At 37.0% G+C, this 12,299-nt stretch overlaps 1 protein-coding gene across 1 annotated transcript in view; it reads right to left on the reverse strand.

Annotated features, from left to right (window-relative positions):
• ADGB (androglobin) overlaps nucleotides 1-8,955 on the reverse strand; it is a 154,175-nt gene extending 145,220 nt beyond the window's left edge. The window contains 2 exon segments of the mRNA XM_023528329.1: nucleotides 7,812-7,842; nucleotides 8,836-8,955. Coding sequence (XP_023384097.1) covers nucleotides 7,812-7,842; nucleotides 8,836-8,909 — 105 coding nt within the window. The 5' untranslated portion in view covers nucleotides 8,910-8,955.
• Nucleotides 8,956-12,299: the final 3,344 nt, after the last annotated feature.

The raw sequence follows: 12,299 nt of genomic DNA on the forward strand, positions 1-12,299 counted from the left end.
TAATTTAAATTGGGAAAAAGTAAAAATTATCTTTATATTAATGGAAGTAGCCCATAATTATATTAAAATATATTTTATAATCCAATTATTAATAAGACACTAATAAAGTAACTTTTTGAATTTAAAAACACTTATTAATTATATTCCTTGCAAAGATGACAAAATTATTTTAAAAAAATTCTTAGGTCAGTGAACAAGTTTATATAATACAATAAAAAATATACAAGAATTGGAAACCAAAGGACACTTTAGCTAGTATAAAGTCATTAGAAATTTAAAAAAAAAAAGCAGCAGAATCTTATTTACAGACATGCACACATACACACACATACATACACTCCTATATATGCTTTAACTAGATTATTTTCACTATAAAGATGTTAAAATTTCAATAAAACGAGGGTCTGAAATTTTGCCATTGTTTTCTTCAAGCATGCTGTTCAGGGTAAGAACATAATTGTATTCATAGTGGGAGGCAGTTTATTTATTCAATGTGCAATCAACATGCCTTCTTTAGTAGTGTCAGCTAATACCCTGAAGTAATCAAAATATCAATAGAACAAAATGCTTTATTAGCACAGAAGAGGGAAGGAAATTACTTCCAACTTAGAATATCAGATGATATTCTTCATGGAAAAGCAGGTCTTAAATATGGATAGAATTTGGGGTTGGGTGAGAACAACTACAAACAGAAAAGAGGATGGGAAGAGGCACAGAGGCAGAAAAGTGACAGAATGTAAAGAGTAGGTTAGAATTTGGTTGATGCAGAGAACAGAAAGGAGCTGAAGCTGGTTGGGGCCCTGATAACTAGCTTGTATTCTCTCTCCTCCCTCTCTCTCTCTCTCTCCTTCTCCTTCTCCTTCTCTTCCTCTCTCTTCCTCTCTCTTCCTCCCTCCCTCCCTCCCTCTGTGCCTTCTTTTCGTTTTTTCAAAGCAGGAGCATCCTATCAGTGGAACGATGTGTTAAGATTACTAACAGTATTACATATAAAGAAGTAAAACTGGATAAGAAAAACCTTTCGCTGAAGGCAAGGAAACTGGAATGTTTTCACAGTGGTTCTCCCTGGAATTAATAAAGGCCCAAACAAGAGGATGTCAGGGAAGACTATGAATGCTGCGGCAGGGTACAGAAGCATCTCAGAGGGAATATTACAAGAACACGGAAACTAGTTGGATAGGTTGGGCAGAGGAGAGGGGAAGCTCAAAGATGACTGCTCTTTATACGTAAGATGTCAGGGAAGTGCTAATAAGATTCTCTAAAATGAACGCGGAAAATGTATACATTTGGGAGAGAAAATGATGACTTCCATTTTGGACATATTTAATTTGGAGTAGATGAAAACATCCAAGTGCAACTGTCCATTTGAACTTGAGCTCAGTTGCATGATAAGGCTAATTTAGTCATCTTAATCAGGAATGACTGTTTTATATGATCAAAGGAGAGGAAGAAAGCCAAGCAAAGTAAGACCAGTGGAGAACGACTTAATGTGGGAAGTAGAAGAGAGAAAACAAAACAGGGGCAGATCCAGAGAAAGAACTCCAGGAAAGGACAGAAGAGAGTAGACTTAGCTGGAGTGACACATGTTTCCCTGGAGGCAGCTGAACGCTTTTGAGAGACAGGAAGGAACAAACAGGGAGAGCAGAAAAAAAAAGCAGTGTACACAGGCCACTAGGATCTCAAGCTTCTGCCATCTCTCAGGATACAATATCAATCCAGCAGTAAAGCTGATACTTATAAAGAACAAGCCCAAACATGGTATGCAAAACATCAGTGTCCATGCTGACTCCGAAAATCCATAAAAGAAACAACAGGTCTGCAGGACCTGGAGGCTAGTACATGCACAGGTTCTAACTAACCTTCATTTTTATTTTTTTACACAATTCTAACGATTCGCTCATAACCTCATTCTTTGTGGTGCAAACCAGTCTTAAATTGCTCCTAGGCTTTGACCCAAAGTGGAGCAAACGTGGTTTTGCCTCTTATTTCTAAGTAATTCATTAAAATAGTATGTGAAAAGGGCCCTATTGGCAGTGTGTTCAGTACAGCCTTCACCTTTGACCTTGATATTATCTGGTTAAAGTCTCACTGTTTCTGGCTCACAGTTCTTCCTGCTTTCTCTACTTTTGTCATGGTATCCACAAGATTTGACGAACCTAGATGTATCTTCTCCACTTAAATTCAACAGATAGCTCCTCTGAATAATCCTCCTAAGCAGTACTACTCAGAAATAAATGCTGTAGAAAGTCTGAAGATGAAGAGAACTGAGAAGCTCTGAGTTTACCCTGACCTCTGAGGCAGTGTAGAAGCTGTGGATAGAAGTCACATACTCAGCACTGAGGACCGAGAGTGACAAAAGGGGGCAGAATGGGCACATTGATTTTTTTGAGAACTTTGGTTGCAGTAATATATGCAAGTCTGATATTTGTCAGGTCGGAAAGATGGAATAAAAATAATTAGAAAATATTTGGACTATTGAATTCATTTTGCTACAAGCAAAAAAAAAAACATACAAAATATAAATATTTGTTTACTTTAAAAATATATCATATGTTAATTAGCTACACAATTTAGCATGGTTATAGCCCCAGAATCTGAAATTAATTAGTCTGGACCTAAACTGGGAAAAAATGCTAATAAAATTTCAAAGTACCTAGTTGGATATTTCTTATGACGATATATACACATTTTCTTGTCAAGGATGAAAGTGAAAAAGATTAGTAATATTTCTATCTAAACTTTCATATTATACAAATTATACAAATCATATAAAAGATATTTTTAATCTGTTTTGGATACAGTTTTTAGTCCTTTTATCTCACATTAAATGGTATAATCAGTTTATAGATTATTTAATCCCTTGATTTAAATAATTTGGCCTGAAAATATTAAAGTCCATTAAAATATTTTTAAATAATCATTTTTGATTGAGGTAATATTAATTTGCTCACCTAGAAGCATTAACAACAATGCTATTAGTTTCAAAGTATAAATTTGATTATATTTTTAGATAACAATAAAGTACAAATATCACTAGTTTGTAAATTTAAATATTTTCAGTCTAACTTCTACTTCTGTAATAATGCTACAGAGTAAACTTGGAACCACTTTTTCTCTAAAACTAAACAAACTAAAACTGCATGATTAAAAAATTTTTTTACTGCCAGAGATGATTCTTAAACCACGCCAAATTTTAATGAATTATTAAACAAATGTTCAGATTAAGATAATTTCCATGGAAGAACTGATGGCAGACCCCATTAAGACTAATGGGATACTTCTCTCCCCATTAAGCAGGGTCTCAGCAAGATTTTTATACTTAAAAATATTGACATTTTTATAATGCTCTAATCTATGCCAAGTGCTACGCTGCGTTCTGGGGATGATTGACAGGGCCTCATCTGTCTGACTCTCAATCTCTATCTGGTTCTGAGTCACAGAGTTTTATGGCCGAGCTGTCACAGTGAGTTTCTAGTTCAACTCACTTAAAATACACATTCATTATTAAACACACATTGTGCCAAGCCCTGAGAGAATGCAGAATATAAAGAAGGCAAGGCATTTAGGAAATTGTCATTGAATTTTATTTACACTTTTTCTCTTGTCTTTTCAGATGTGGTGACATCATCACCTTAACATCATAGCACATATTGCCACTTCGACTGAAGATCATAAATTTGTCGTTTGTAGTCTTTGACCACAATCACCTTACAGATCCGCTCTGCACCCATCCACCTCCCCACCTCTAAAAGTGTTCCTGTCTTCGAGAGTTTCCAGAATCAGGCATTCCCCCATTATCTCAGACCACCATCCATTTCTTGGAACCCTGATTCTTAATCCAGCATGAATTCCATGCAGGCAATTGTCAAACCGTACCTTATAAAACATCATATTGATATTTAAAACCATGTTCCCCCTTGACATGTAATTCATTTCCTTAATCTGTCCCTCTCATTCTGCTGTATACTCATCTTAATGTGTCAGTACATTCCTACACAGACTCTCTACCCCAGCCAACCTGGATGACTTCCTGTGCCCCAAACATTCCCATTGCCTGCTCTGATCATCTTACTAGCCAGTGCCTTTGGAAATTAGGAATTGGCTCTTAGGGAGGAGGTTAGAAAAACCAGTTCCAGTTCAAAATCATCTTCCTCTCCTCTAACTTATACAAACCTCATTTTAGGAATCTCATGATGTTTCTAATCTAACCTCATGCCAACACATGGTTCTCTCTATTATTTCCAACAAGTTCCCCTTAACAAATGTGGAATTACCATATATGTCCTAGATATTTCTTAGCTCCCCCACCCCCAACCAGATTATATATCCCTGGAAAAAAGTAGCATGTTTCACAATTCCTTATCCTCCAGACCTACCACCGACTTGGGCATGAAAAGTACTCATTAAGTAGTTGAGAAATGACCATAAAAAATAGGTTTTCCTCTAGGGAAGTTTCTGTCACCGAAGCTGACCTTTTAAATTTAACTGGCCTTAGTTGTTGAGGTACAGACAGGTCACTGGAGAAATCACGGAACCCAGTGTGAACCCTGGGTGGTGTTCTCCTCTGTTCTTCCTCTTCCTTCTGCCTTTCTCTGCAAAGCTATGAGGACTGGACCTGGAACTATAAAAATTACCTTCCTACACTGTGTTGTTCTATTTGAAGGGACTTCTGTTCTGATTTTCTAAAGGTAGAGGAACAAATTAACTACCAAGCACTGTTGCATGAGTTCATTTAACTAGCTCTCTCTTGGACCTTGTATAACCAAGAACCCAATTAATTTAATCCTCAATAAGTTATTTATTCTTCTATTATGCTTTGCTTTTATTGTATTGCTCATAATTCGGCTTTTGTAATAGTTCTGTTTTCAAATCTTTGTGTAAACAAATATTTTGATCTTTTTCAAGAATTCCATGAAATTTTGATATGCAATTGATCAGTAAAGCTAGATTAACTTGATTATTATGAAATATATTTCATTCTGTTTTGGAAAGAGGTCTAATAATATTTTATCATCATTAAGAATCTAGAAGTCTGCATAATTCTTGTTAGTTTAACAAATTACCTGTTTGTTTCATCTTCATTTGAATGTGATATTGGAAGTGCAATGAACTTTTGTGATTATAAACATCAACATGTCCCTATTTCAAACTGCCTATTTAAGTTCCAAATATTTTAGCATTTAAAGTGTAAGCATTAACATTCTAACTATTAATACTTAAATTGCATCATTTCTTTTCTCTCTTTTGAATTATCCATGATCTACATAAGACATATATTTAATACTTCCAAGAAGATTAATTTTTTGTCTTGTTATCATTACAAATATTTCCAGAGGCCTCTAACAAGTGAAAGCATCTTTGCAATGCCTATTAGTTTACAAATTGATTAATTTAGATTGGTTTATAATTTGTAATTATAATTAGACATTTATAATGAGAGTTATAATTTGATAGTAGTTATGAAAATGAAAGTATTATTCCCCAATGAAATTTTAGAAAGATAACTTCAATTAGAAAAAGTAAGTCTAAGTTTTAAATATTTAACTATAACAAAATTCCCTCATTTACTATGGAACCAGTAGTGTTAAAAGAAAATCTGATAAAGTCATGGAAGTTTGGAGCTGGAGGAAAAAACTAAAGCAAAAAAAAAGAGGACAGTGCATGTCAGATTGGAAACAAGTTTAATGAGCCCTTCAGTTAAAAAAGAAAAAATTGAATGTCAGAATAGAAAAATTACATGTTCGGTGTCACAAAAAATTGGTACCAGAGTGAATCTTTTAATAGAGATTTCATGCTTCCCGATACAGAGAAATGGAGAATAGATAAAATAGAAATGCAATAATCTTATGTAAAAACCGACAGCTCAGTTAGCTGGCCTGATTTTTCTTGGGAATTCAAAGTCATATTTATTTATGAATTTGATCACAACTCGGCATAGATGATTCTGTTTTCTCAATTGTACCATCTCAGTTTTTGAACTTTGTCAATGGAATTAGGCCTCAACCAAATTCAGAAGGAATGAAAACCACGCTAGGTAACCTAAACTCTAAATTAATTTAATAAACAAGTGGTGAATGTTTATTATGTGTTAGCCATCATGTTAGGTAAAAGCCAGACATGGGCCTTATCTCCAATCTGACACATAATCTTAGGAAATAAAAGAGATATGCTACTGATGGCAGTTCTAGGAGAATAAGATTCTATGGGAGAGCCATTTTCAAGGCTCTGAAGACTTTTTCCTTCATTTCTGTATCCAAGACCATGTTAGAGTGGGTTGCATTTATTGGAGCTTAACCACAAGGTGTGGTAAAATGGCATATAAAAACTTACTGAAAATGACCCCAATGACACTGGAGCCTTGCTAGACTTTGATCCCTAGGCCCTGTGCTGGATGGTACCATGTGTTTATCTATGATTTAGCCTGGTATCTAAGATAGTCCTTCAGTAAAATTTAGAGGATAGACTTGCTTTAAAATGAACTTCACATCCTATCATATAATGCTACAGCAGAATTTAATGATTTGATGTTTAATGCTCAATAGATCATTTCTAGCAAAGCCTAGATTTTGTATAATTATTTGCCTTTACACTTCTATTTTCAAAAATATACACAAAAAGAACCAACTAATTAAAAACAGACTCACGAATATAGTGGACAATTTGGTGACAGACAGAGTGGAGGGGGCTTAGGAGGCTGGGAGAATAGGGTGAAGGGTTAAAGAAATTAGTAGTTGATAGTTGGGCATGGGAAACATGGCAGAGGGAATGCAGTTAGCATAAATATGATGGCTATTAATATGATGGGGAGGGAGGGAGCAATCGGGGGGATCAGTTTATAAACAATATAGATGTCTAACCAATGTACTACATACTTGAAACTAATTTAAATAAATAAATTTATATAATCTATATACACACATATTTTTATTGATATAATTCAATTAATATATTTTCTGGAAAAAAATATACATGTTAGAAATAATATTATCATCTCAAAAAGAAATAGAAGTACCGGCAAGGAAAGAGTTAGTATCTTACCAGCAGGGACCTTATCTCTATTGTATAATACAAGCATCACATGACCAGGCCACATACTGTGCTTTATGCTAGCTGGTTTGATCAGTTTCTTTATGGGAGTTAATAATCTCATCTCTTTCAGGATATAAACTCTTTAAGGTCAAAGATTTTCCCCAAGCTCCTCAAGAGTTGTGAGCCTTCAACGTGAATTAATTATAACCACCATTGACTAAGGTTTTTTGTTTTTTTGATGTTTCAAAAAATTCTTTTGCAACCTTGTTATAATCTCTTATTGAATCACTGTCATTCATTTATTAGATAAACATTTTTGAGTGTCTACTACGTATTACTAAGAAATCACTCAGGATACTAAATATTCAATAGCATATAAAGTAGAAAAAGAAAAATCCCATGGAACTTACATTCTATTAGGAAGACCTATAAATATACATAATTTTTTAAAGTGAATTATATAGCATATTAAATGGGAAAAATTTAATGAAGGAAAAAAAGCAGCAAAGGAAAAAAGAGTGTGTTTTTGGTTTGAACAGAAAAATGGAGGTTGAAATTTTAAACCAGTTAGCCAGAGAAATCGGCTTCAGAAAATGGCATTTAGGTAAATACCTAAAAAAAGTGAGGGAGAAAATCACATGGAAATCTAAAGGGAAGAACTTTCCAGTAGAGGAAACAGCGAGTGCAAAGGCCCTGAGGTAGGAACAGCCCTAGGGGATTCCAGGGAGTGAAGAGAAGGCTAGTATGTGAACAAGGGGGAGTAAAGTCATAATAGTAAAAGGGGCCTTATCTCGTATGGCCTTGTAAGACTTGGACCTAGAAGAATAGAAGCCCTTAGAAAATATTGAAATGACCTGACTTACAGTGATATGCAGTAGGAGAGCAATCCTGTTAAAAATCATGTATGTAATATAGTATCTGAAATTTTAGTTAATAAAAGGAATGGATTATCTGCCAGGTGGCTGGAAGCCTGCTTGTGAGATAGGACAGAAAACTAGGAACTAGAGAATCAGAAATCACAGACATGGAAATGATTCTGGGAGAGGAATTCATGGAGGGAAAGAGTTTAAATACTAGGGATGGGTGAACAGAAGTCCAATGTAGGATTCACTACCTTTAGGCAAGGAAGGTGGTGAAGAAGTAGGCATCCAAAATTAAGAATCTAGTTGAAAAGAATTGACTGCCCACTCCCTACAGGCATAGCTGGACGAACATAAATGACCCCACTGAGGTATGTTTGGTAGCTGGCATTCTCTCACAGCTGGAATAAATGTTATAAATTCAAATAATATTCCCAAGTCTGTGCTATAAATAATGGAGAGACAGAGAGTGAGAGAAAGAGAAAGAGAGAGAGAGAGAGAGAGAGAGAGAGAGAGAGAGACACCAAAGGGAAAAATAATAATAACGAGGTACATAAGCAGACACAACAATCACCACTCCAGGACAGAGAGGCATCAAATAGATTCCAAGAGCTAGGCTCTGTAAAATTTCTTGGGGTAAACATTAATAACATAAACTACATATTTATATAGGTTTAACTTTTTAAAAAACCATTTGATGTCTGATATCTGACACCAGCTTTTCCGAGTGCGTGGGTGAAGGAGAGGAGGGGCTCTGGAAAGGAGGATGGTCCAGGCGGGACTAGGGAAGGAATGGGAGCAAGAATCTCCTGCGTGTGGGTTCCCGCTGAAGATACAGAATTTGGGAGGAGGCCAGCCAGCTAAACTCCTTCCTGCCCTGGCAGAGACTGCTACAGAAAAAAGCCAAGGGGTTAGGCCCGGGTGAGACGGGCTGGCAGAGGTCCCTTACTCTTTAGATTTGTCCGAGCCGTGCGCTGAGTTGATACGGTGCACCTCTTTCCTTTTGGTTTGTTTGGAGGTCATAGCAAAGGCTGACCCAAGCCAGGCTCAGCAAGGAATGGCAGCCGCCTGCGCGGCTCCCGCTCCGCGTCTGCCGTTGCCAGGAGACGGCGGACGCGCGTCCTGCTGACGCTGTGCCCCGGCTGCGCCGCTACGGCGCGGCGGCTTCGAGGCGGCGAATTGGGGCACGAACGCGGAGAACTCAGGTCTTCGCATCCAGGTGGAATCCTAGGGGTTGGGTGTCTGCGGAGGAATCCGCGTGCAGCGACCACAGACTTGACAGTAGGATTGATGGGCAGCTCTGAAAAATCGCAATTCAATCCGGCCTACGCTGCCTGGCTTTGCCTTTAGGAAGTATAGACATATTGACTCCCTCTTAGATTTTCAGGTATGTGGAGATTCATATTATGCGAGGTTCCCTCTCCTCAAGTCTTTTCTCCTTTGAACAAGATTCTTGAATGATAACTAAAGAGACATTATGCCCACACGAAATTCGCCAATGGATTGAATGGTTTGATAATGATGGTATCTGTGATTAAAGTCAGGTGTCTTGATTGTTTATATGAAAGAATAAATGCAAGTCACGGAATCGAGTCGTCCGTGGTACACTCAACTTAAAAAGGCACTAGGGCCAGGTGATGTGATCCAAGCAAACCAAGACCTAATTGGCTCCAGCTTAATGCTTAGCCAACCTGTGGTGTACTTATTAGGTATGTTGCTCTGGGCAAGTTCTTCCTTCTGAACCTCAGTTTACTTATTTGTACTCTGGAGATGCTAGTACTTATTCACCATTCTGTTTTGAGGGTAAATAAGATGTAAAATGTTTAGCACATGATGGAAGCCTGGCAAATGGGGACCCCTGTTTCAGAGATGTCAACTCTCATGTCTTCAAGAAGCAGGCAGATGAATGAATGAAACTGAGAAATGCTGGAACTGGAAAAACTTTAAAATTTATTAAAACAAAAAAAAATATTGTGTTGGTCCCATGCAATCTCAGTTCAGAAAGATTCACCCATACACAGGCCTGAGGTTTAGAAGCCCTGTCACTAGTTGGCCTCTCCCATGAGCCTAGACATAATTAACCACCTTTAACTAAAGAGATCCCCTGCTCTTGGGTCTGGGCACTGCTCAGAGGCCCAACTCTACAGGGAAGAAGCAGCTTCCTGCAAAGCAAATATTTTAGCTACTCCCACGAATTAATGCCTAGCTCTCTCTACTCGGCATAGCCTTTGCTTGGTCAGACTATTCTATCTAATCTTGTTGTTATTGGGGGTTACACAGATGACAATCAGACATCAATTTCTTTGTATCTGCATGCAAGATAAATAACTTCAAAGTCAGTAGGATTAATATTATGATGGAAGAAGTGCTCCACAAACATCTCCTATATACATGAAGACAATGAAGACATCTTAAGGGCTCTGCCCCTTTTATCCCAGGATTGCAATTTCCAGAGAACCCTCCTGAGTGCGAGTAGAGGACCAAACTTTGAAAAAAATATTATTTAATACAAAATCTTAGAGTAATCAAATGCATAGCCACAAGGACATATAAAGACTATTGGGTAAAAGAGCACCATTATATGCAACCAACCGATGGACAAGGTGAATTTCATCTTGAGCTGGGACATGTGTGAAACCAAGGTTAATGGTTGCAAGATGCCAAGACCATTAGAGAAGAAAAATCTTACAAATCAGATGATTTACAACCCACCCATATTTTGTAGGTGAGCAACCCCAGGCCAGGAGAATTGCCTTGCCAAAGTTGTGTAACTACTTAGTAGTGGAGTTTGGACTAGAGACATCAAAGGCAGGAACACCAGTTTAAGCTACTACTACACGCAGAGACTACTTTCTCATCTATTAAATGAGGAAAAATTAAGGGAGTTGACATAAGGATAGAAGGAGAAAGTAAAAATATTTTTTGAAAAGTATAAAGGGCTTATTAATTTCTTTTTCTTCTAGTCTCTTCTTTTCACCCACTCACACAATCCCCCACCTTGGGCAACCATCAACTTGTTCTCTGTTCAATGGGTCTGTTTGTGTTTTATTTTGTTTATTCATTTGTTATTTTTAGATTCCATATATAAGTTAAATCATGGTATTTGTCTTTGACATTTCACTTAGCATAATACCCTTTAGGTCCATACATGAGGTCACAAATGGCAAGATTTTATTTTCTTTTTATGGCTGGGTAATATTCCATTACATAAATAGATGATAGAGAGATGATTAGATAATAAGTAGATAGGTGATAGATAGATACCACATCTTCTTTATTTATTCATCTATCGATGGACACTACATTGCTTCTATATCTTGACTATTGTAAATAATGCTGCAATGAACACAGAAGTGCATATAGCATTTGGAATTAGTGTTTTTGTTTTTTTCAGATAAATACCCAGAATAGAATTGCTGGGTCATATGGTAGCTCTATTTTTATTTTTTTGAGGAACCTCCATACTGTTTTCCATAGTGGCTGCACCAGTTTACAATCCCACCAACAGTGTATGATGGGTATGGACTATTAATTTCTAATGAATTATTAATTTTCTTATGTACTATGACTTTCTAGTCCCATGTTCTTTTGCCTTTATTATGTTATATATGTAACATGAAAAATGAAATTTCTCTTCTTTATGGAGCTAAACTTGGTCAACCGATAGTTATAAGAGGCAAATACTTTCCTCAATAAACCTTAAAATGGTATTTGTATGTGCTGGTGTGAAAAAGACAATTCGTCCTACATTTACTTTTTTAACCCATATTCTTATGTGCAAATGGTAATCATGGTCAATATCATTTTGAAATGTTAATAATAGCTGTGATTTATTGTGTTCCTGCCTATTTTTTTTTTATTTGTATAAAGGGAAGAATAATACCTCAAATGTTGTGCTTGGAACATCATAAGCACTCAAATAAGGATAGCTAATATTATCATTATTTCATAGGTTAAAAAAAAAAAAACTGAAGTGCAGACAGGTAAAAGGACTTGTCTGACATGGGACAGGTGGCAGAGCAAGCTCGGCCTGACTCCCCACAGCCTGTTCTCTGCAGTTCTCCAGGCTAACGCTCCTCCTGAAACTGCCAGAGTTGCTCCTGACCACAGCAAATCCAGATGATCGCCCTGTGACTCAGCTTAGGGGTTTCCAAGTTCTCTGGCCGTGAAATAACTTTCAGACGCCGAGAAACAGGGCTTATACTTTATTGGAGCTACCCAGAGTGGAGACTCTCTCCAGTCTGTACTTAGTTTTTTGAGGAATAATTCTTTGGCTTCAGGCAGCAGTAACACCTGCTCCGTGGGGAAGTGGGTAGAAACGTTCACTTCCGCATGCCAGCAGAAACAGAACAGGCAGGGACTCTCTGGAACGCTTGGAGATCTGCTGAAATGGGGAAGCAAGCTTTGCTAACC

The sequence above is a fragment of the Pteropus vampyrus genome, unplaced genomic scaffold, assembly GCF_000151845.1.
Source record: "Pteropus vampyrus isolate Shadow unplaced genomic scaffold, Pvam_2.0 Scaffold24, whole genome shotgun sequence".
Classification (NCBI taxonomy): Eukaryota; Metazoa; Chordata; class Mammalia; order Chiroptera; family Pteropodidae; genus Pteropus; species Pteropus vampyrus.